At 40.7% G+C, this 25159-nt stretch overlaps 2 protein-coding genes across 3 annotated transcripts; both read left to right on the top strand.

Annotated features, from left to right (window-relative positions):
- Nucleotides 1-924: 924 nt before the first annotated feature.
- On the top strand, nucleotides 925-15144 carry LOC137168468 (interleukin enhancer-binding factor 3 homolog). 2 transcript variants are annotated; one of them, XM_067571072.1, is made up of 18 exons: nucleotides 925-1049; nucleotides 2836-2933; nucleotides 3716-3939; nucleotides 4325-4499; nucleotides 4589-4736; nucleotides 6123-6214; nucleotides 7375-7470; nucleotides 7783-7894; nucleotides 7995-8092; nucleotides 8173-8284; nucleotides 8408-8521; nucleotides 8822-9027; nucleotides 9179-9355; nucleotides 9463-9744; nucleotides 9859-9991; nucleotides 10102-10149; nucleotides 11770-12189; nucleotides 13266-15144. In XM_067571072.1, exons 2-18 carry the CDS (start codon nucleotides 2931-2933, stop codon nucleotides 13394-13396), a joined length of 2571 nt encoding a protein of 856 aa, XP_067427173.1. In that variant the 5' UTR covers nucleotides 925-1049; nucleotides 2836-2930; the 3' UTR covers nucleotides 13397-15144. The 2 variants fall into 2 exon arrangements, with proteins under 2 accessions (XP_067427173.1, XP_067427174.1); XM_067571073.1 differs by lacking the exons at nucleotides 11770-12189; nucleotides 13266-15144 and adding an exon at nucleotides 10791-11651.
- Nucleotides 15145-15642: 498 nt separating this feature from the next.
- On the top strand, nucleotides 15643-24443 carry farsa (phenylalanyl-tRNA synthetase subunit alpha). Its single transcript, XM_067571074.1, has 13 exons — nucleotides 15643-15832; nucleotides 16469-16606; nucleotides 17777-17875; nucleotides 17980-18098; nucleotides 18958-19050; nucleotides 20633-20761; nucleotides 20857-20972; nucleotides 21077-21161; nucleotides 21256-21355; nucleotides 21876-22044; nucleotides 22535-22612; nucleotides 23049-23163; nucleotides 23937-24443. The coding sequence occupies exons 1-13, from the start codon at nucleotides 15686-15688 to the stop codon at nucleotides 24040-24042; spliced, it is 1494 nt and encodes a 497-aa protein (XP_067427175.1). The 5' UTR covers nucleotides 15643-15685; the 3' UTR covers nucleotides 24043-24443.
- Nucleotides 24444-25159: the final 716 nt, after the last annotated feature.

Below are 25159 nucleotides of genomic sequence, written 5' to 3' on the forward strand. Positions count from 1 at the left end.
ATCTTTGTGGAACTCCACAGGCCATACTGACTTGCTTAGAAGTAAGATTGCCAATGGAAATAAAAATGACTCCCATCTTGGACCTGAACCACTGGATGAAAATGGTGGATGGGATTCACATGACATAGTAATACTATAATAAGTAATATTGTAAAAGATAAGAAAAGCTTAACGTAATATAATGGTTCCTACAGTGTTACAGATCTTGTAAACAGTCGACATGATCAGCCAAGCAGACCCTAAAGGACATTGAAAGACTCAGCTAGCAGAGTCCAGCTGTTTTTTTCTTTCTTTAGTGACATATAAAACAACTACAATTTTCTTCTTCCACAAAATTATTAAAAAATAAAAAATATTTATCTTATGGTTTGCAGAAGAAAAGTAAAAAACCACAGGTAACAGGTATCCAGCCTTTGGATTAGAGGAAAATGGAATTGAATCAATGTACTGTTTAACCTCCTTTGTAAAAAACAACAACAACAACAAGAAGTTAGGCTTGTTTATATCTGTAAATCTGCTGAGTAAAAAGCAGTCAGGCTTGTTTTTTTCATCTCTTTATTTATAGAAAGCATCACTTACATCATGTGACATTGAAACAATAACAAAAAACACTTAGTCATCAAAATGAAATAAAGATAACATCACAGGCATGACTTCACTCTCAATTGGTTGATACACTCAATATGGTAACGGGACATAGGGTAAAAGTAATAAAAAATAAAAATAAATAAATATTAACTTAGAAAAGGTAGGTAGTAAAGGTAGGCCATTAAATCAGATTTCTTTAAAAATTCTTGCAGCATACTAACTACAGCCATGCTTGTTGAAAGGTGGACCATTCAATTCACCACCATCACTAGACACGCCCCACTTTCGGTACCCCCTTTTTTCGATTGGCTAAGATTCCAGTCGAATGCAACTTTCCGTCCAATGAGCATCGTCGTTTTTCACATCGTGGGCGTTTCCGTTCGCAGTACTCCTGCTGCTGTCCAGACCGGGAGCTACTAGCGTGCAGCGCAGCGCCGTCCATTAGCAGAATCGACACCACGGTAAGAAAGAAACATGTAGTTTCACCCCTTAATGTAATTATAATTAAACGTTAGTTGGACACTGAGCGCCAAGGAAACTGACGAAGCTCTCTGGTGTATAATAACTTGTTTATAAGCGCTCGGGAAATGGCTCCATTTGGCTTTGTTCGGCTAAGCTAAAGCGCTAACTGTAGCTGAACATTCAATGGGGTGTCAGTCTTGTCTCCTCGACCATTTTGGTGCCTGATTGGCAACACACTAATATCCAAATAGATACAGACTTCCCAATCGCATATTTTCACTTCTGTGTAGTTCCACAGCTGACGAACATGATAGTTAGTTGATATTCTTTTGTGCTGTGGTTTGGTGAGCATGTCGGCGCGTCGCAGGTTTAAACGACGGCTTTTTGTGGGGGTTGGAAGCTGACTGTAGTCGACACTCAGCTTTTGGATTGCATTAAAATGGCGTCTGTTTTTAAATTCCCCCATGAAGCTGTAAGGTCTAAATGTCATAGGCCACCTGTTAATAGCTCTATTTTCCTCCTGGAATAAAAGTGGAGTTTAACAGGTGCAACATTAGCTTGTAGGTCTTTGATTACAACAGCAGGTCACACTTCAGTAACTTGGTGACTGAAAAATAAACACACGGGTAATGCTTATGCATTTGCTTTGGTTGCTGCAAAAAGACAAACAACAAAACCTAGATTGTTCCAGTAGTGTTCAGTAGTGCTGTGAATGATCTTAAAGATCCTCTCCAGGCAAGTGCTAAGACATACAAAAATACTCTGCATGGAACAATAACATGTGTCTGATTGTGGGTTTTCCACAAAAAAAGTATAATTACCACATTAAACTTCTTAAAATTATTTAATCTCCTTCTCCCTCATTTAAAAATTCAAGAATCTCTTTATTTTAAACTTTACTGTAAAGTCCATTCTCAGTGTTTGTGCACTGGAGGCTTCAAGTTTCCACATTACATTTGTGTAAGTTGAATATTGGCCCAGAATTGGCTTCAAAACTAGTTGTAATATCACAAATCATGTTCACAGGCCCACCCCATAAAACCGGATTTTTAATGAGCACAGAAAAACTTTCCACTTTAGGCAGATTAATGTGAAAACAGCCTTCTGGTGTCAAACTGCACATACATGATTCTGCACAGTGAAGCACAAACATCCAACTGAAGGAACAAGAAGAAGAACATATTTTTGAGTGAAGGGGGACTTAAAAGTTTGCACTAGAGATGTCCTTCCTTCCGTCTCTAAACCACTATTTCATCCTGATCACATCACTACGATGTATTTAGACAGTAGCAGTCACCCTCACGTCATTTGAGACAACACAGATGAACAGTCAGCCATCCATGAAGCTGATTGGGATGACCTCTGCACAGCATGCTCCACTTTCTAGTAGCACTGCCCCCTTACTATTACACATAGTGTATTTTAAGATTATGTCTACGTCTGCTTGAAATATGAACACATGAATCGGCCTTTGTATTTGAAATCTGCTTTCTCACAATCATCCATTGCTACAGCTGGTGAATACTTTATTTCACTGAGAGATAAACAAGGATTCTTCAGTGACTGAATGTGAAGTGTTTTACCCTTTTCAGTGTTATTTGCCTTAGGAATGTTTATTAAACATATTGCACATTCACAGAAATTGCTTTAAATCAAATATGTGTGCCATCCATTTATCTTTTGTGGTTTTGGTGTAGTTTTCAGTTGGCTGCAGATTTGCCCACAGTGTCATTTGACTTCTGCTATTCATCTTTTTTTTTTAATGTGTGTTTTTTCCCTCTGTAGAGACGGACTGCAACATTGTCATCTGCTGCTGGGAATCCCTTTTGTAACACGGTCATTCACTGGATATAAGAGTCACCACCGTCTCTACAACAACAATGGTATTTAAATGAATTTTCAATATTATTTGTGGTTATGTGTCTCTGTGTTACTGGTGTATATGTCTGCAACAGGCAGACAAGCACAGTACAGGACACACTGGCCTTTTTGTTAAATAATTCTGTTAACAGGACAAATAAATATGTCACATCTAATTTAAGTCACAGGACTGGTGCCAGCCTTTTTGTCATCCCAGTCTGCCCCAGGCTTTTAGGAACACACGCTGCAGCTTCCACATCACTGCTCTCCTCTAAATTGGCTCTGGCTGCCTGTACACACACTCGGCTTGCTTTTGTAATCACTGGTGTTAGAAGCTTGGCCTAGACATGAGACCTTGTGTATTCAGCATTTTTAATTTATCAAGGACAAGGGAGTGACAGAGAAAGTAGGATTGTCAGTAGATTTGAGTGGAACCGTTTAATCTTGAGAAAAGCTGTCTTCAGGTTGACCAGATAAGCAACATTAATCAAGTTAGTTAAAATCTGGAACATTTTTCAGATTTCTTTCTGATAGGTATCTAGGTAGCTTGGTAATCCTGCTTCATGAGACTGGCCTCTGTTGTATAAATAGTATGACTGGTTGTTTAATTCTTGCAGTACAGATGGGGGGGGCTTAATGCATTATCAGAAGTAGATGTCAGGTTTTGCTTTGCTTTGTGACAGAGTTAAAAACATCTCTCCTGAATGCTTCATGCACTAAGACCACAATGTCATAATGTGTGGTGTGTTCAGAACCCCTCTGGTATTTCTTCTTTATTCATGATCTTTCTTCTTTTCACCCCTAGCCTCCCCCCATGCGCCACCGCTCCATGCGTGTCTTCATGAATGATGACCGCCACGTCATGGCCAAACACTCTGCTATCTACCCAACTCAGGAGGAACTGGAGAGTGTACAGAACATGGTGTCCCACACAGAGAGGGCCCTCAAGGCCGTCTCTGACTGGCTGGATAAGCAGGAGAAAGGATCGTCAAAGTCTGACTCTGATGGCACAGACACTGATAAAGAGAGGTGAGGAGATGTCAGGGATGCCATTCTTCATGTTCAATCAGTAGAAATTAAATGTATACACACATGGCTCATTGTTAGGGGTGAGATTTAGTCAGATTTGTGAATTTCTCTGTCATATTACATGGCATTGACTAACATAGGCATGGACACACGCCTAATAAACATTTACTGGATAATGGACTATGGATATGGACCAGTGATGGACCAACAACTTCTCTCATAGCAAGCGCATCATGTAATTCTTATTCTTCATGTAATACATTCTCTCTGACTTAATTCCAGTGAAAAGTTTGAAATTGGACCATTACTCAAATTGTCAGTGTTAGTCCTGGTTTGATGTCTCTTCCTTTTCTTTCTTTGCTGTATCTGCTGTGTCTTTTGAAAGTGAGCACAAAGAACAGGCCACCCGCTCTCTGCGTGGCGTAATGAGGGTGGGCCTGGTTGCCAAGGGCCTGCTACTGAAGGGGGACCTGGACCTGGAGCTGGTGCTCCTATGTAAGGACAAGCCTACCATCAGTCTACTGAAGAAAGTGTCTGAAAACCTCGTTACGCAGCTCAAGGTGGGAACATAACTCAGCTAATTAAGTGCACTGAATAAAATCTCAAGATATGGGACAAATGTTGTAATGGCGACTTTGCTCTTCCACAGCCGGTCATGGAAGACAAGTATGTGGTTAGCCAGCACATCCGCGAGGCCAGTATTGTCATCAAGAACACCAAGGAGCCCCCTCTCACCCTCACCATTCACCTGACTTCCCCTTTGGTTCGTGAGGAGATGGAGAGGGCTTCTACAGGAGGTAAGCTCTTTCACAAGGACCTGAGTGTTTTCACCTACTCACTCCTCCAGCAGGGAGACCAGGCAACGCAACCAGGCAAGACAGATATTGTTTATTGGGCCTTCAATGGAGCTAGGGGACAAGAATGCACCGTCACATAATGAAACTGTGCTATGCTTATAGCTCTCTAGACACTCTCATAGTTCCATGTAATGTAATTGTACATTTTTGATGGCCCAATATACAGTATAGGGCAGGTAGTTTACTGACTACTGAAGACATGGATTTCTCTTCCCCCCCATAATGATCAAGGTCACCAATGAAATGAAGGCTTACTGAGAATTTAACCAAATACAAAAAGAGAGACCACTTTGTTTGCATGTGTTTTATCATTGATGATGAACGGTTTGCATTGCAGCAAAAATGAGTAGCACAATGTGTAGTGAAACTGTCCTTTGGTTGTTAGACCCAGCAGTGGGCTACTGACTGTCTCTGATGTTCCTTAGCAGGGAAGGTGTGGGGTTACAGATAATGACAAGGGACACTTGGATTCTGCATGTAGGTCCATCCACTCTCAAAATCCACGGGATCATCCCCAGTTGATACATAGTTTTATATATATATATATATTTATATGTGTATATATACATATACATATATATATATATATATATCTATCTATCTTAATTGTAAGTTAGTTTTGACGGCTCTGTGAGGATTTCAGCAGGTGTTGAACCTTGACCTTATCTGTAGCCCTGTGCTAACAGTGATGCCCAGTTTGGGTCTCTTTGTTTTTAAAGCCATCAGTTTTGCTGCAGTGTGGACCTGTTTTGATACCCACCTTTTGTGCATCTGATAACTTCTACCTGTGGTTCCAATTCTGATTCTCTCTGTCAAGCCTTCTAGTTTGTCAATTTTTAGGGACGCTGGACCTTTGACCAACTGGCCGCTCTCTGTCTCGGAAGGGGCAAAGTGCAGTGTACCCAATATAGGGGCAAAGGGGAGGGGCTCTACCTCCTGTTAACACCAGAAGGGAAAACACTGAAACTGAAGCATCCATTTCAGTTGAAGCAACCATGGAGAGACAACCTCCCATTTGATGCAACCAATTATCCCTTAAGAAATGCACATTTTTTACGTGTTTTATTTTTTACTAAGTCAAGTTATAACCCACTTCACAATACTGTCGCCCTGGTGGGTTTTAAGTCTAAATATTCTGTGCCGGGCCATGCAAAACCATATGAACTGGGAGGTTGAGAGTGTTTGGTTGTTCTCCAGTGGAGGGGTCCCCCTCCCCTTTCCCCTCCTGCCTGTGGTTTGGGAAGGCTGCCTGTGTTCCCCCTGGCCGGCTGACAGAACTCCCCTTGGTCAAACTGTACCTTGTCTTCTTATTCCACCTGCCAATAGAAACGCTTTCAGTCAACGATCCCCCGGATGCTCTGGACAGGCAGAAATGCCTAACTGCCTTGGCGTCTCTCCGCCACGCAAAGTGGTTCCAGGTTTGGATCTTGTCTTTATTTGTCTCTAAACCAGAAGTAGTTTTGAGTTTGGTTTTATGCTTTATGTTCTTTTGTCTTTTTATTTGGGCGTTCCATGTGTTTTGTTTTCTTTTATTTACTCTTTTGAAGTGTATTTCCTGTAGTAATAATTGATGATCTGGATGTTTGTTTCTTAGGAAACCTTTGTCATTACACTGTTGTAGACTTGCTTTGCTCACTTAACAGATTTTACCGCAGCGCCATTTTTAAAGAAGTTAATTTCTGCTTTTTAGTCCCTGAGTTCATTAGTCTCCTTGAGTTTAACAACTGCTTGACTCAAATTAGTAGTGAAAAAAAAATCTGGGACTAATACACCATGTATCCAGGTGCAATATTTCTATAATGTCAGTGTTGGTGTAAGTGAGTTGTTGTTGTTATTTTCACATTTAAGCAAGCTACTTGTAGAGCACTTTTTGCAGACCCATTTTGTAGTTTTGAAGAGAAATGTTTTTTGTAGTGAACTGTGTTGATAATAAGTCATCATAGTGTTGTGGCTTGTGTCATCTTTGGCTTTCACACTATAACAATCAGTGCTCCATCTCTGCAGCTTGTTTTTGTAGAGAATGTGGCCTCAACTTTTCCTGCTCTCTGGCTATTTCTGTTACTCTGTGTGCCACAAAATCATCAGGAATATTGCACCTTGAGTAGTATTTTTATTTATTTATTTATTTATTTATTTTTTTACAGTCACTGACTTAACCATTACCCCTTTTAATCACAGTACATGAAAGCTCACCCTTTTCAAAAATAGTGCACTTGATTCTCTCATTATAGCTGGTATTAAGTTTGAGGTGGAATTATTTACACTTTTCCTGATCGTAATGTTTTATGTCTGATAACTACCATCAATCATGTTGGCAATTAACTTACAGCCATGAATGTGAATGATTACTATAAGTAGGGTCTTCCAACAAAGTGATCAAACATTATTCTGCCATCAAATATCGTATATTTCCATAATGACAAAGCTAAGCTTTATAGTCTGTGTGGCTTCATTTTCATTTATTTTCATGTATCGTATGTTTATCTTGCTTTACATCCCATACAGTCTTCCTCTTTGACTGAAGGCTGCTTGTCCTCCTCGTGCTCCTCCCTCCCCCCTCCCCTGCTTGTGTCCCCAGGCTAGAGCCAATGGGCTGCGCTCCTGTGTCATCGTCATCCGGATCCTAAGGGACCTGTGCGCCCGCGTCCCCACATGGGCTCCACTCCGTGGCTGGGTGAGCGATAGCCTCCTCCTGTTTTGCAGCGTTTTGTATCATAGCACTAAATATGATACAACACGTGCATTTTATTCACTCTTTCACTGCTTATGCACTGGTTACACAAAATATGAACACCAGCCTATGTGGCAGAATATTGTTTTTCCTTTTAACAAAGCTTTTGTCTGCTTGGATACAAAATAACAAGGCACCACCATCATGGCTGTTGAATTGCTGAGATACTATCAAAGGCGGTGAACTAAAATCTCCAAGCTTAAAATAGCATCCTCGAACAAAGAGTCTCCTCTCTCTCTCTCTCCTGCTGTGCAGCCACTGGAGCTGATCTGTGAGAAAGCCATTGGTACAGGGAACCGGCCCATGGGGGCAGGAGAAGCTCTGCGCAGAGTTTTAGAGTGTCTGGCTTCAGGAATCCTCATGGCAGGTACGAACGCATGTGTGTTCTCCACATGTTATTTCATTTCATTTTAGTTTGTTTTCTGTGTGTAAAGATGATCCAAAACTGTCATTTCCTCATGTTGTAGATGGTGCTGGAATCTGTGATCCATGTGAGAAGGAATCCACAGACGCTATTGGTCACTTGGACCAACAGCAGAGAGAAGACATCACAGCCAGCGCACAAGTGAGTAAGATAAAAATGAATGTGTGTGTTTTCACAATGTAGTCAATGTAAAATTCACACTCTGCCTCTTGTGTCTCCAGCATGCCTTAAGGCTGTCAGCTTTTGGACAGCTTCACAAAGTGCTTGGAATGGACCCCCTCCCCTCTAAAATGCCCAAGAAACCTCGCAGTGAGACTCCGATTGATTACACAGGTAAAGCAGGCTAGCTCACAATAGAGGCTGTTGGTTATTTCTTTATATCTATGGTGTTGATGCAATGGAATAAGGTGCCTTGTACGTTACCATGACACAATTTTGTGTGTCCCTGTGATTTAGTGCAAATCCCACCCAGTACGGCGTACGCTCCACCAATGAAAAGGCCCATCGAGGAGGAGGAGGGAATCGATGACAAGAGTCCCAATAAGAAGAAGAAAAAGCTGCAAAAGAAATGTAAGTTCTCTTTTAGCTCTTGCATTTGTTGGTTTGTGGAAGTGACTTAAACCTCAAGTTGTGAAGCATTCCCACATCAAAAACAAACTTTTCTAGTGAACATAAAGGTTGTGCTGAAAGGATTGCTCTGTCAATGAAGGATTTTGTTAAATCTTTTAATCATGTAAATTGAATATCTTTTGGTTTTGGACTGTTGGTTGAAAATAATGATGATTTGCAGCTCTGTTAAATCTGTTTCTTACTGTATAACAAGCTGTTGTTGTTGGATGTATAATTCCTTCATTCTCTGCTGTCTACCAGCTCCAGAGGAGAAGGCTGAGCCTCCCCAGTCTATGAACGCCTTGATGAGGCTCAATCAGCTGAAGCCGGGTCTTCAGTACAAGCTGATATCTCAGACCGGCCCAGTTCACGTTCCTGTCTTCACTATGGCTGTGGAAGTGGATGGAAAAACCTTTGAGGCTTCTGGTCCATCCAAACGCACTGCCAAGCTGCATGTAGCTGTAAAGGTGAGCTCAGTTTGTATAACAGGAAATATCTTAAGTAAACGTTACATTTTAATGTTGCTTCAAATCCTAACTTTTCCCTGAAATAGATTTTTTTTGTTTGACATTTCTTTGCATTTTTTCAACCACAATGACTCTGTTTGGACAATCGCAGGTCCTGCAGGACATGGGTCTGCCCACAGGAGTGGAACTAAAGACAGCTGAGCCAGTAAAATTGGAGGAAGCAGTCGCAGCTACCACTGTGGAAGAACTGAGGCCAGTAGTAACACCCATTGAAATGACCGCTGCTGCTACAGGAGCAGCCAATGCAGACACCACTGATGCTGCAGAGGTACAAAGCTTCTCCCCCCCCCCGTGTGTCAGCAAGCGACAATTACGTGCATGAAACTGCCCGGCTGAACGCTCTAATCTTACCAACCGTCTCCCCTCTCTTCTCAGACCGCCCGCCAACAGGGACCAATCCTCACTAAACACGGCAAGAACCCTGTGATGGAGCTGAACGAGAAGCGCCGCGGCCTGAAGTATGAGCTCATCTCTGAGACCGGCGGCAGCCACGACAAGCGCTTCGTCATGGAGGTGGAGATCGACGGGCAGAAGTTCCAGGGGACTGGATCCAACAAGAAAGTGGCCAAGGCTTACGCTGCCCTGGCTGCTTTGGAGCGGCTCTTCCCCGAGGGCTCTATGGCTGAGGCTGCTAAGAAGAAAAAGGGACCACCCATGGTAAGCACTCAGGGTGGATTTGTTTTGTTTTCAAATCTGTGTACAATACGATAATTTAAATGATATACAAAATTGATGAGATGCTGAAATAGTGGGTTTTTTTTCCCTCTCTAGCACACTCCAGGCTTTGGCATGATGGGAGCCTCTGGAGTTGGAGATGCAGCTACTCCCAGGGGCAGAGGGAGAGGAGGACGAGGTCGTGGAAGGGGCAGAGGCTTCAATAATGGAGGAGGCTACGGCCAAGGAGGTAAAAAGCCACTTTTACTATAGCAGACACACTGTATGTGCAGGTAAAAACATTAGTAGATATGACTGACTGTGTCACATCAGCATATTAAACCTGTGTCATCCACCCAGGTGGCTTCGGAACGTATGGTTACGGGAACAACGCTAACTCCGGATACAGTGAGTGTTCCTTTCACCCTTTATAACCCTGCTTTGATTTGATGTGTGCTCTCTCTCTGGGCTGCAGTCAGGCTTTCATTTACCATGTGAGATATCCAAACAACTGTCTCAGCCAGTGTGTCAGCATAGATGTTCTTGTGTTCTGCTCGGGCACAATGTTGCATCTGGACAGGACTCTGACAAAAACAAACAAACAAAAAAAAACAGCTTTTACCACTTCTGTGTTACAACAACCTGATCAGGGAATGTAGCCTGTTATAGAAAACTTCACTCCACAATCCAGCAATCAAGACCATATATAACAACCAAAGATGTTGGGATGTTCCCAGTTCAATGATTTTACATTTCTCTGCTTTAAGCCACAGGATTGAATCTCTTTTTGACTCTTCCCCCTCCCCTCCTCTCTTATGAGAACCCCTTTCTTCCTTCTGGCAGCCTGTTCTGAGGACTGACCTACCTGAGCGTGACAGGAGCAGAGAAATCTAAAAAAAAAACAAAAAAACCCAACAACTCAGTTTGAACGCAATCTGACCAAATGAGTCATTAAGCTGCCGCTTTTATGGCAGCAAAAAAATTCCAAATAAACAAATCTAATTTTGATTTTTTTTTTCCCCCCTTCTCTGCCCTGTCTCACTCTTTAGGTGACTTTGTCTCAGACTGCTATGGCTACCACGAGTTTGCAACATAGACCTTCCCCAGTCTTACAAAATACAAAAAAAAAAAAACACAATCCCGTAGAGAGGATGATAAAGGACAGAATACTCAGTAGTGTTCCAGCAGCATCATGAACTCCCTTCACCACCAAGTCCGCAACCCTGGAAATAAAGCGACAACCCCTCCAATCCACTTGTCACCTTGGGGAGACGATCTGCCACTGCATGCATGTAGCCATAAGTCATCTTCTGTTCTCTCAACTTGCTGTGGACGTACCCGAACATCTGGACCTCCCCAAACTGCAGGGCTGATTTATTGTAAATGGCCTCCATCTGTCGGACCGGGGACGGGGCTTTGTTTGTGTTCATTTGGATCATGATTAAATGAAAGCCTGTGGGAGCTGGACAACAAAATGCCTTTTGGATTTTGTCAAGACCACAACAGCCTGGTTTCTCTCTCTGTCTCCATACTGTTTACTTAGATGAGAATACTGAATTGTTTTTATTTCCTTTAAAATGCCTTTCTGTCACTTCCAATCATGATTAAGCTGTTTTCTTTTTGTATATCTTTTTTTTTGTTTGTTTTTTTGCTTTTGAAAAATGGCCACATTGTTTATGTAAAATCTGCTGTTTGTGTGTCATATCAGCAACACTGTTCGGTCACGGCTACACTGAATGCATGATGCTCTTACTTTGGCGGTGTTAAGTAGTCGCAGTATCCCATCTGTAACAGCAGTAGGCATTGATGAACTGAGGCTGTTGGCACCAAGTTTGCACACAGACTCTAGTTGTTTTTATATGTTTTTGTTTTGTTTTGTTTTTTTAAATAAATGTCCATTCATTACTGTATTACTACAAGGTCTGATTCCATTTCTGTTTGCATGATATGAAAGTATTTCACAGAGCCAATATACAAACACATCATGTTATGTCTGTTTTAAGACTGTGCCATGCTGTTATTTCCCAGATTACTACAACAACGGAGGTACAAACGGAGGAGCCGGGGCATCAAGCAGCCCGTCAGGTGGCCCTCCAGCCAGCACATCACCAGGATCAGCACAGGGTTCCTATGGCTCATACTACCAGAATGATGGAGCCTACACTGCCACCTCTGCTGCAAAACCGCACAAAAAGAAACCCCCCATGCACAAAGGAACAAAGTCACCCTTTCCAGGTCCCCCAGGTGTGAGCAGTGGGTCCGTAGGAGGCTACCAGCCCAGCAGTCCCTCAGGGCAGGGCCCCTATAGCCAGTATGGCCAGGGCTATGGGCAGGGAAAGAAGAGTTTCCACCAGAACCAGGGGGGGACGGGTGGATACTCATACAGCACTGCCTACCCGAGCCAGGTGACGGGGGGTGCTGGAGGTAGCCAAGACTACAGTTATGAAGGTGAGTTAAAAGGGTTTTTAAGGATGTTTCAAGATACTCAGTTCCGAAACCACATTGATTCAGAACAGGATTTTACATCAGAGGTCCTAATTACAACATACTGCTGCCACAATGACAAGAAACGTCTTGACGGTTTTGTTATAAGAAGAAAAAAATCTGTTTTTTAACAAGCTCCTTGTTAATGTTACATAATTTTTCCTTCATGAGAATTTGACTTGCATATTTGACATCTATTTAATTGCACTCCTTGAACAGTAAATTAATGTTTTCATTTAGATATGTGTAATGTAGACTCTTGACTTGTGTAAGACTGCAGAAGTAAACTGTGTTTTGACCTTTAACTCCTCAGCAAGGGTCTCACATGATTGGCTCTTAAGCATTAAGGAGGATGAAGCAACAGTAGAGTTCAACACAAACATTGTTTTCTATACAAGCACAAGAACATGCAAACAGAAACATGAGACTCTTTCTAATCATTTCTGTGTGACCTCATTATCAAAGAACTTTCTGGTTATTATGCAAAATCAATGTTTTTTTGTTGAAGCACACATTACAACGACATACTGACTCATCTGTAAGAAACTTTTTTCCGGTTATGAAATAAGTTGGTTTATAGTTTTAACAAGAAGCTTCCATTTTCCTCAAATTAGAGGATCCATATTAAGATATATACAGTATCTATACTTGTGGAGGTTGGAATACACACAACATAAATGGTCTACATAACTTCAGTAAGGTAAAGTATGTGATCAGGAAGGATAGCTAGTGGGATACTAATGAGATACAAGCTGTGAGATAAATGTGCATTTAATGTTCATGAGATCTGTTTTTGTGTAATGAGATAGTTTTGTGATCAAGCTAGTGTAACAAAAACATCTCGTTAAAACTGAATCATTTGGTATGTAGTCATAAAAACAGGTCATTATAACTTGAAACATCTTATAACAAGAAAAGCTGCAGCTCCTTGTCAATGTGAAATTCACACGTAACACTTCAGCATAAAACAAAACCCTGCTGTGATTATGACTTTCCCTGTTCTCTTAGAAATGTGTAACTATCACATGCTTTCCTCTTAGGTTTCAACAGCCAGTCCAATTACAACTCACAAGGAGTAGGAGGAGACAACCAGGGCTTTGGCACCAACCACTCTCAGTACCACAACCCAGTGGGCTACGGCAGGGGAGACGGCAATTACCAGTACAGATAGACTGTTATCAATCTCGTTTGTGAATCGTCGGCACCAAGCACCCCCAGCATCAGTGTCTCAAGCCTTCTCCAAAGAAAGCGATTGATGGCTTGCCTGTGCTCTCTTGTCTTTTCCATGTTTGCTGTTTATGTGCTTTTTGGTTTCTGTGTGGCACATGTGGGCAAAAAGATGTCGGAGCTGAGTTGTGGCTGAATTTAGTGGTCTGTTTCAGTGGTCTGGTCAGTGCTCAGTCTTGTGTTTTTAGGTTTTTCTTGTTTTTTTTTTGTTTTTTTTAAAATCTATGCTACCAGTCCTCATCACTAAATATGAAGTCTGATGCTACAAATTACTCACCTGCTCTGACTTGGTTTCCTGCTTTATAGAGTTGTGTGGCAACGGCAGGTTTTTTTTTTTTTTTTTTTTCCCCTCATGTGTAACTAGTCAAATGTTGTAGTTTTAAACTACAAAGGCTGTTGTATTTTTGTAACATTTAAATAGACTCTATTAGCTTGTTCTTTTCATCATTGCGTGTAACTTTTGCTTCTTTTGTAATTTACCTAATGTGATTTAGTTATTTTAATAAAATCTTTTTGGAGGTTACTGGAAAATACACTTACATTCTGATGTTGAAATCCAGCTCAATGTATTTTTTAATTGGGTAGGATTTGTTCCTGTTAATGTGTAATGATGTGTGTGTCTGTATTAATACATTTTTAGTTTGAAAAGAGGTCTTTAGTTAGTTTTTTACTTTAAGTATCAAAGTAGATATAATGTGGATTTTTGACACTGAGCAGAGAAAGATCCTGTAATGTCAAAGTATTTGCCCCCTTTAATGTGACACACCTCAATCATGGCTTGTGCACTCACCTGTGTGTTGTCATGGGGTTCCATTGATTGCAGTATAAACACAGCTGTATCTAGAAGGTGATTGAATAGCAGAAGTTGGAATACATACAAGAACATTAAGTCACTAAACAGCCAACTTCCGGTTAAATCAAGCATGTAGAAATGGAGAGTGAGTGCGGCTCAGCTGTAAATCTGCCTTGAGCAGACCGTCCTTGATAACTGAGTGTGAGAATGAGACTGAGGGAGTTGTGGGCTACTGAGACTGTGCAGACAGTTTTACAACATTTAGACCTTCATGAGAGAGACTCACATGATATCTGGGCCACGGCATGCCAGAAGGCACATGGGAGACTGAAGTCAGCTGGAAGAAGCTTCTATGTTCCGATAAGACCTAAATTGTGCTTTTTGAGCTAAACACTGCTCATCATTATAAACACAGCATCCCCGGTGAGAAGTATGATGGTGAGACGCTTCTCATCAGCAGGCCCTAGATGGCTTGTGAGGGTAAAATAAATGCAGCAAAATACAGAGGAAAACCTGATGCTATGGAGAAGATTTGTTTTCCAGGAAGGCAATGAAGCCAAGGCTACGCTTCAAACAAACAATTTTAATATACTGAGTCCAGATCTCAACCTAATCCAGAATTAGTGGCTAGACTCGGAAAAAAAGCTTCATTCAATCCCCATGCAACCTGACAGAGCTGATGCAGTCTGGCAAGGAGGATGGTGGAAAACTGCAGCACATTAGAGGTTTATCCACATTCTGTCAAGGCTGGAATTGCTGCCAAAGGTGCATCTACCAAATACTGACTTGGAGGAGGTTAATACTTATACAAACAAGTAGTTTGTATCATATATTTGTGATTTAATTCACTTAGGAGAGATCTGTTTTTACTTTGACATCAAATGGTCTTTTTCTGTTGATCAGTGTCCAAAAAAAGAAGCCACATTAAATCTGATCAATGCTGTAAACCAACAAAGCATGAAAACTTCCACAAGGGTAAAAAAAGAGAGCTCATAAACTGCATTTACAATATTTATGGTACTCCAAAGACATCTCATCTCTTTAGAAACACTGTGGACATTTCCAGATGATTTAAGTTGGTTTGCAATATTGCTTATTCACTTTTTTAAAGTTATATTTATTTATTTTTCTCTCTTAATTTCTGTATTATATATCTTTTACATTGTACAATTTTTATTTCTGCTTGTGTTTTTGATTTTTTTTTCTCCAATAGTCCCTGTACTGTTGTTTGTATTCTAATATTACAGTGTTGTTAATAAAGTTAAAAAATATATATAAAAAAGAGGCACTCGCCTGCAGCAATAAGTAAATAAATTAATAAATAAATAATGTATTTACGGTAATTGATTTTCACATTTCTTTCATCCCGCTACTCGAGTAAATTCGGCTTTTGCGGAACTGGCGTCACATCCGGCCTCTGGAACTCAGCGGGGACCCAGCATGGCGGACACCAGTGTGGTGGAGACGCTTCTACAGCGGATTGAGAAGGCGGACGATGGCGTGGACAGCCTGGATGTGGCCGCCAGCCTCGGCTTTGACCACCAGGTCATCGTGGGAGCCGTGAAGAGTCTGCAGGCTCTCGGCGAAGTAAGTTTCTCGGGCGGAAGTCAGACTGACACCGTCAACACTGGTTCATGTAGTGAGACTGATGCAATAAGGACGCTGAGTTTTAACTGTAATCCTGCTGACTGGGGTCCTCGCAGACCCCACAGGTTTACTTTTTGTCATATCTCACAGGTTCTTTATTCTATCATTCCAATTTTTCATGAGTTTGTCAATCAATTTGTTTCTAATGACTTCATGTCATTGTTTTTTGTTTCTGTCTTAACCAATGTATTGGGGTCCTGGGTATTAAAGAAAATTATATATTTTCATTTTACACAATGTGCAAATTAACTGTAACTTTCCTAAAATAATAATAAACAATAAAAACATAATATCTTTTTTCACGACATTAATTACATAACTAATAATGTTTTGCAAAGGAATAAGGTAACATTTTGCTATGATGGTTGCTTCTTACATTAGTTTATTCTTGGGGCCCCCAGTCAGTAGTCCCTGTATGTTAAATATGTTGGTAGGATGAGTGTTAAAGAGTCAGAGGTGTTTTGACAGACGTCAGTGTTGAGAGAAATGCATTAACGTCTATTGAGCCAGTCAGGATGTTGAGGTGTCTATTCCAGTTGATGAGCTGACAGTCGTGTGTGTTTCTCTGCTGTCTAGATCATCTCAGCTGAGCTGCGTTCCTCCAAACACTGGGAGCTGACCGGGGAGGGCACGGAGATAGCCGGGCAGGGCAGCCAAGAAGCCCGGGTCTTCACCTCCATCCCGCTGGAGGGCCTGGCGCAGAGTGAGCTCATGGTGAGTGGACAGATGGACCACAGAGGGAGTGACACATACAGGTGTAAACACATCTGCTCTGAAAATAGCTTCTCAAATACTCAGCAGGCATCATATGAAGCCTGATGAAGATGCTGACTAAAACATCACCTATATCAGTCGTTTACACCCTTTTTGGTCTGTGACCCCTTAAAATAAAGCAGTCTACCTGTGGCCTCTTGTCACATGTTGTCTTGTTTACCAGTTAAGTTACTGATTATTGTATCATTTTGTCCATAAAATGTCAGAAAATAATGAAAAATATCTTTTTTCATAAATAAATTCCCCACAGTAGAAAGTTACATCTTTAAATGTCTAGTTTTGTCTGACTAACACTCAAAAACCCAAAGATATTCAGTTTATCATCATGTTCCATAAAGAAAAGTAATAAATCATCATATCTGAGAGGCTGAAACCAGCTCATGTTTTTCATTTTTGCTTAAAAAAATGATTGAAGATATTTAAGATAATATCTCGTATGAGCAAGACAATGACTTGACAAGTTATTATCTTTTTGTGTGCACAAGATTACAAAAAATACATCTTTCAGCTCTATATGTTTCAACTAAAGTCACATGACCATTTTTTTGACAAATGGTTAACATACATCCCAAATTTTAACCTTAAAAGGTAAAATCGCAGTCTGATTTTTACATGAAGCAACTTGAAAATAATTGTTGGTGATGCAGCTGGATAGTACGTGTTTAGATAAATAAAGACACCATGACTGATCTGTGTAATAACACACACTTTTTGGTTTTTAAGAAATGTTGTGCTTTGAAGAGTCTATACAAAAATTAAATCAATATTCTGTCTGTTTATATATTTTAAAATGTTATCAGTCTGTTTTTTGTTATTTTTCACCAGACTGCTATGCATGTGTCACTGTTTGTTTGTTTATAAAAGTTCTAATTATTTAAGTATTTTCTGCTGAAAAACTGTTATCAGTACACTTCTAGTCTTAATAGTATAATTAATAGTATGTTTTCTCAAATTTTTCAGCTTTAGTCAACCATCATGTAACACAAGAAATGAACGTTGGTTAAGAATTGTATTTTCACCACCACAGATTGGACTGAAGAAACTGTTTTAATACTACAATCCTTCAGTTGGCAGTGACATTGTTGTACCTCTGCACCTGTCTCTGTGTAGAAACTGTCCTTTGGGAAGATCGGCTTCAGCAAGGCCATGTCCAACAAGTGGATCCGAGTGGACAAGGCACACGAGGGCGGCCCAAGGATATTCAAGGCTGTATGTTTTCCTTTATATCAACCTGTTATCACGGCCCTCTGTGTTCAGCAGTCCCTGGTTTAAATAGGATGTGTATATGTGTGTGGTTATGTTTTGGTCCTCAGGTGGAGAGCATAGAAGACCAGGTTAGAGAGAAGCTGCTTCTGGTACAGAAAGGCAACACCTCTCAACTGGAAGAGAAAGAAAAGAATGAACTGAAGAAGAGAAAGCTGCTCTCTGAAGTGTAAGTCTCCAGACTGTATATACAGTATGAGTGTGAATGTCTACCAGTAGGTGGCAGTAGAGGGTTGGTGGTGTCTGCCAGACAGACGGAGGGTCAGCGCACAAGTCTGCAGGGGTTTTATTTGAAACTGATAGAGGTTCAGCTCCTAACAACAGTTTTATTTAATAATCTGGTGTAAACAGAGAAGTGATTGCCAAGCAAACAGAGAAAAGACTAATGGATAATGAAAACACTCACTGGCTACAGCCTCAGTTATCATTACTGTGAATCTGACGTTATATATTTGCTGAACACATGCGGAAGTTACTGTGTTGGGAGGATGTTTAGCAGAGGTGTGGAGGGATTAAAACATTAGTGATGCGACGTGCACACGTGAAACCCGCCGACAAATCAGTTTTTTTTGGTAACGGCACATGTATGTGAATATAGGCCACGTGTGTCTGTCTGGATCTGTGTGTTTACTTTGTGACCTCTTTGTTTAATGTGAAGAGGATTTAGACATTGAAAAAACACACAAGCCATGTTTTTTTTTATGCTCAGTGGTTAATAAGGTCCTCCATGAGGAGAAGGATGCTTAGTTATATCAGCTTAGTATGTGTGTAGTCCAGCTGCCAGTTTATGAGGGACTGATTTCTGAGTAAGAGGATTTTGGCAGAATATGCACCCTAGTATCAATCCTGAGTATGTTTTAGTACTGCACCCTATAGAGTTGAGTCAAAACTTCACATGACAATTTAAAAAATCTTTCTGTTCCTCACTGTGTAACATAAGTCAGTTCTATTCTCACAGAGTCACTCATAGTATCGAGCCTCCTCTAGTGTCTTTCTGATTGTTCTGAGTGGTTTTTCTTTGTGTTTAGGACGGTGAAGTCTTACTGGATCACTAAAGGAAGCTCCTTCAGCACCACAGTCACCAAACAGGAGACGGAGCTCACTCCAGAGATGATCGCCACGTGAGTCCAGATTCTATTTGTTATAAAGAGTTTGAAATATTTTTTATAGTCGTCTGCCTAATAGACGGTTTGTCTCGTCTGCCCTCCTCTGTCAGTCAGTGATGGTGTTCAGGGTCTCAGACACAAGACACAGAGAAACCTCAGCCCATAAAAGGGGACGAGTCCAAAGATGAGGACTTTGTCCTAAAGGCAGGGTTGGACAAAATGATAATGACTCCAAAAAAGACTTGATAAACCAAGCAGATACTGTGATCTGATTCATTTAGTCTCCAGGAATAGATGCAGTTTACACTTTCCAGGGATAACTCAGATTTTCTCACATTTCCATCGCAGATAAACATTTATCTATAAATCTGAAGTATGAAATAATTTCAGATCTTCTAATAATCTTCATGTTTAGACGTTCTCTTCAATGTCAAAATGAATGTTCATCACCACAATTGTTGTCATGGTTACAGTGCAAACAGCAGCTGCTAACAGCTAATCCACTAATCAACTGTAAACAATGACAGGCTAAAAAAAAAAAAAACAAGACTCCTGAGTCCTCGACTAGCTCACTGCCTCCATGCCAACATTGTATTTACTTGCTCCCAGAGCATGATGGGAATCTCAGAACGTGTTTATCCCTAATAGGAGTAAGAAAAACGATACAAATACTTTTTTTTTTTTTTGTTTTACACTTTCATGTCATTTTATTGACAGAATACTTCAACAACTTGGTTTTTATATTTACAACACTGACACTCTTGTCTGTTCACTCAGACAAATATTTCCGCTGTGTTGAAATGCTCTGGGCTTACAGACATAAAGCTCAAACAATCGCTTATATTTTTTTTATAAAAGCTGTCCTGGAACAAGTATAGTACCACTATTATGCAAACTGATGGCATTTCTAATATAAATAACAATAAATGGCATGTTTAGCTAATAGTTAAAACATGTTGGGACAGAGCCTGTGAAACTGAACAATAAAGTGCTGCGCTGCTCTTCTGCAAAGTATTTTCAACAACAACAACATCCAACAAAATTGGGTTTGCTTTCCCTTGTAATGGCATCTAAAAAATTCAAAATGTAAGTCCATGAAGCTTTTGAACACTCTTTAATTAGCAATATTCCTGTAAGATACTTCAAAAAAAGAACAAATAAATAAATAATGAACATGCTCATAATACAGCTTACACTGTTGTCATGCTGAGGCTGAGGGCAGGGCATTAAACTGCCAGCAGAATAGAAAAAGCTCTCACCTCAGGTTTGCCTGAAATCATATCATAGAAGGGATTTAGCTAAAAGCAGTGTCCAGATGTTCTTTCTTCCCCTGCCCAAAATTCATATTGCTTTTACTTCTCTGCGTGCAGATTTTGTATAGATATGGATTTGATGGTCTCAGTCAGCTCATCTCCAGATTAAAAAATGCTGAAATGATGGTGGATTTTCAGAGAATTATTATGTGTAGTTACCTCATCGATTTAAAACGAGATATAAATTCAAGGATAGAGTAGTTTATTGTGGCCTTCGCACCACCTGCACCTTTCTCACACTCTTCCTCCCTAACCTCTTCACTCTTCCTTGTGTTGTGTTGCAGCGGTAACTGGAAAGAAAAGACATTTAAGCCCTATAACTTTGACGCCATGGGTGTGGCGCCAGACTGTGGCCACCTGCACCCGCTGATGAAGGTGCGAACACAGTTCAGACAGATCTTCCTGGAGATGGGGTGAGTAGCTGTAAATAACTCAGTGAAGAAAAAAATACACTACACACACACACTCGCACATTAAACACACTGAATGAACTCTCTGCTTTCGGTAGTTTCTCTGAGATGCCGACCAACAACTTCATAGAAAGTTCTTTCTGGAACTTCGACTCCCTGTTCCAGCCTCAGCAGCACCCGGCCAGAGACCAGCACGACACCTTCTTCCTGTCTGGTGAGACTGAGTGTGTCACACATTTATCTCTCTAAACACCTGTCACACCCATTTGCATCCATTTCAATTTATTCTGACCATGACCGTTTTTTCTTTTTCTTCAGACCCAGCACTCGCCCATGAGTTCCCGCAGGACTACCTGGAGAGAGTGAAGAAGGTCCACTCAGAGGGAGGCTTTGGTTCACAAGGGTGAGACACACTCACACGTTCACATAACAAGTAACGTTACAGTTCAGTCCGTCCCTACATCTCACGTATTATCCAATATCCTGCTGACTTTCAGGTACAAATACGACTGGAAGCTGGAGGAGGCGCAGAAGAACATCCTCCGCACTCACACTACAGCAGTCAGCGCACGCATGTTGTATAAACTTGCACAACAGGTGAGTCGCACATACACTTACTTGTTCTACTTGTTCAACCCCATTCCATACTTTTGGAGGGAAATCCTCAAATATGTCCAAAAAAAGTTACTTTCAGGCATTTATGAGTTTAGGAGCAGGAATAGAAGCTTGCATTTTTGTGTTTTAACCCCTTTTTCTACAAGAACAGCAGCATTTGTTTCTTGAGTGCATCTTAAGACTTATACTTTAAGCATACCACTGGCTGTATGGACTCCCCGTCGGTGTGATTTGGAGCACCGACTGTGAGTCAGGCCTTATGGCTGACCTCACTAATGCTCTTGTGACTGCATGGGAGCAAATCCCTGAAGTCAGTTTCCAAACTCTAATGGAAAGAGTAGAGGCTGTTACGGCAGCATGTAATTAGATATAACAATCACATGGAGGTAATGTGCTGGCATCCACATGCGTTTGACCGTATATGAACTGTCTGTGTTGCCATGACGCTCTTCTCTCTCTCCATCTCACCACTAACGTGGCAAATCATCCGCCCTTCCACCAGGAGAAGTTCACCCCCGTCAAGTATTTCTCCATCGACCGGGTGTTCAGGAACGAGACCCTAGATGCCACCCATCTGGCAGAGTTCCACCAGATAGAGGGTGTGGTGGCCGATTATGGGCTGACACTGGGAGACCTCATGGGCATCCTGCATCAGTTCTTCACCAAACTAGGTCAGGAGGGCTCCATGACACTGTGTATATGACTTGATAAGTAACTATAACTTTGGTGTGGTTTGATACTACAGCTCCCAGAATTCTGGGGGCAGGAAACACGCTTTGAGCAGCTACTTTGTCAAAATACAACAAAGGAGCAAGTGGAGAATGCTTTCTGATGTGGACTGGCAGCATTAGAATATGTTTTGTTTGCATCAGCAGTAACTTAATAGAGATGTAGAGAGTAAACAGTGAGGCTGATATCAGATGGTATTGATATCAGCATCAGGTCATCTAAAACCATTACAGTAATGACAGACTCCGCCTTTAACAATGAAAACTACAATATAGAGAGTTCATTACAGAATGTAGATCTATTGAATTTCTATTGCTGAAAAAAAAGTGACCATAACCACTGAACACTTTGACAGATTTTGTTGATCATTGCGTCTGCCTTCAGATGATCTCTCAATCCACATGAATCCAATCTGTCTTGTTTCTTTTCTAGGAATTACCAAACTACGTTTCAAGCCTGCCTACAACCCGTACACAGAGCCCAGCATGGAGATCTTCAGTTACCATGAAGGTATAGTCACAACTAGATAATCTGCTACCACTGACACTGTTACTTTAACCGGCTGCAGTTTTCTGTCCATGTAGGAGGGTGAATGCTCAAAGCTGTTTATAAAACACAAGTTGGTCAAACTTGATTTTAAGACCTGAATCTGACTTTTTGACTGTAAATCAAAATCAAGTTTATTTTCTCAAACTAGTTAAATGGTCAGAAAAGCTAAAAACAAAAGGACTCTTGTAGGCTTTATTTAGATTTTGGGAGGTAAAATTCAGCCTAAAAAGGCACAAAACAAAGGAATTACAAACTTTCTGCTCTGTTATAGTTTGAACTTTAAACCCTTTTTTCTCAACTGTGTCTGTTGTTACTGCTCTCTGCCTTTGTGGAACAGTTCTGTTTTGTGGTTTTGGTCGTTTCAACAGTTTTATATAATGTCTTTCTGTACATACAGGACTCAAAAAGTGGGTGGAAGTTGGAAACTCGGGGGTCTTCCGTCCAGAGATGCTGCTGCCTATGGGTCTTCCTGAGGATGTGTCAGTAATAGCCTGGGGACTGTCTCTGGAAAGGTGAATACACACTTGATGCATGTAGTAACATAATATGAATTAGTTGCACACAGAGAGAACACAGACTGTGTTCAGTGGTTTTGATAGATCAGAACTGACCTGTATTTTATTTGATCATGGGAGCATATCTGTATGTCTGTGAAAACTACACCTCATCTCATAGATGTTCCATTTAAGGATTAAAGGTGTGTGATTCAGTCTATTTATAGACGTCATCAGCTGTGTAGGCACTGAGCTCACATCTGACCCACATTTTAGATATGTAGGTTTTATTGTCTGAGGAGGATTATTCCTGTTTACAAATGATTGGAATTTACTATTTACATCATTTATTGGAATTATTTCATGTTCCTGTTTATTTGCTGCAAAGCATTTAAATTTCTTTTCTTTCTTTTTTTTTTTTAACTTTAATTCGACAAAACCCTTAGTTTTGTTCTCAGGTTTCTGAGGTAAACAACATGTGAGTCATTTTGTAGCAATTTGTAGCTTTTTCCTTCACATTGCTGACTGTAGAAAATACTTTGAGTTCGGTCTAGTTATATCTGAGTTTGAGGTGAGGACAACTGTCATGGCTAATAACTATGCAGTAAGTGAGCTGGGAAAGGCACTAATAATCCACGCTGAGTAATCCTCGCTCTTCCAGCCAACCCTCTGTTGTTTGTTCTCTGACCTGTCAGACCTGGAATAGACACATAAACACTTTGGCCTCTGTTGTGGCTGCAGTTTGTGTCACAAGAGCTGTTACTCACTTGGCCCTCTCGTCTGTCTTGCAGGCCCACAATGATTAAATACGGCATCAACAACATCAGAGAGCTGGTGGGACACAAGGTGAACCTACAGATGGTCTACGACGGCCCCATATGTCGACTGGAGTCTTGAGTTTCACCCAACATAATTATTATTAATATTTTGGATGGAGCCACCCTACCTTTACCTTTACCATGCAACACCTTAAGTCTGCGTCTCTTGAGAAAGCCACCCCGCCTCCAGATATTCTTAACTCAAGCTCGGCCAGTAAAACCAGTTGGTCTGAAAGTGACTGTAGCAGAAAGATCGCAGTAAACTGAAGAGGCTTTAACACATATGAACTTAATACTCTGCTGCCATGTAAAACATCAGTGCAAGTCTTGGCTTTGTTGCTTTTTAGGAACAGCTTTTTTTTTTTTTTACATCATCCTGCCTCAGTTACTACAACAAATGACCTACTTGTACAGGAGAAAATATTACTTTTGGAATTTGATAAAAGTAAAATAAAAATCTTTTTCCAAATACCAAAACAATTTGACTTGTGTGTTTATCGTATTAAACATGACAACGCTGATATATTGAATCTCAACCACTATAAGATGGATTTCTGTGGAATTTTGTACAGACATTTATGATCTTCAGAGGATGAATTCTGCTGCCTTTTATGATCCTCTGACTTTTCTTCTAGCTCTGCCAGCAGATCAAATTTTGCACATATCCAATGTAATATCTCAAAATCTACTGAATGAATCATGGTTTCCAGATAATTCCTACTGACCTTGGTGGTCCTCTGACTTCTCCTTTAGTGCCACCATGGGGGTTGACATTTTTTATTTTTATTTTTTTATTTCTCAACAGCTACTGAATGGATTGCTTATAAATTTGGTACACACATTCATGTTTCCCTCAGGATGAATCCTAACTCAGGTGATTTGGTGACTTTTCATCTAGCACCATCATCATTGTCAAGAATTTAAGTTGTCCATTACTTTTGTTTATTACTAAATACCAGCAAAACTAATTCCCAGTAGCCTCAGCTCGACTAGCTGTTTTGTGCTAATAAGCTAAATTAAGATGGTGACCATGGTAAACATACTAGCATACCATACAGTATGTACAATTAGCATTTAGCTCAAAGCACTGCTGTGTATAAGCACAGCCTCATAGAACTGCTAGCATGGCTGTAGTCTTGTTTTATCTGGTTGCACTGTACGTCTGTCATGAAAGAGAAGCCCACAGTGTTTGGATG

This window comes from Thunnus thynnus, chromosome 17 (genome assembly GCF_963924715.1).
Source record: "Thunnus thynnus chromosome 17, fThuThy2.1, whole genome shotgun sequence".
NCBI lineage: Eukaryota > Metazoa > Chordata > Actinopteri > Scombriformes > Scombridae > Thunnus > Thunnus thynnus.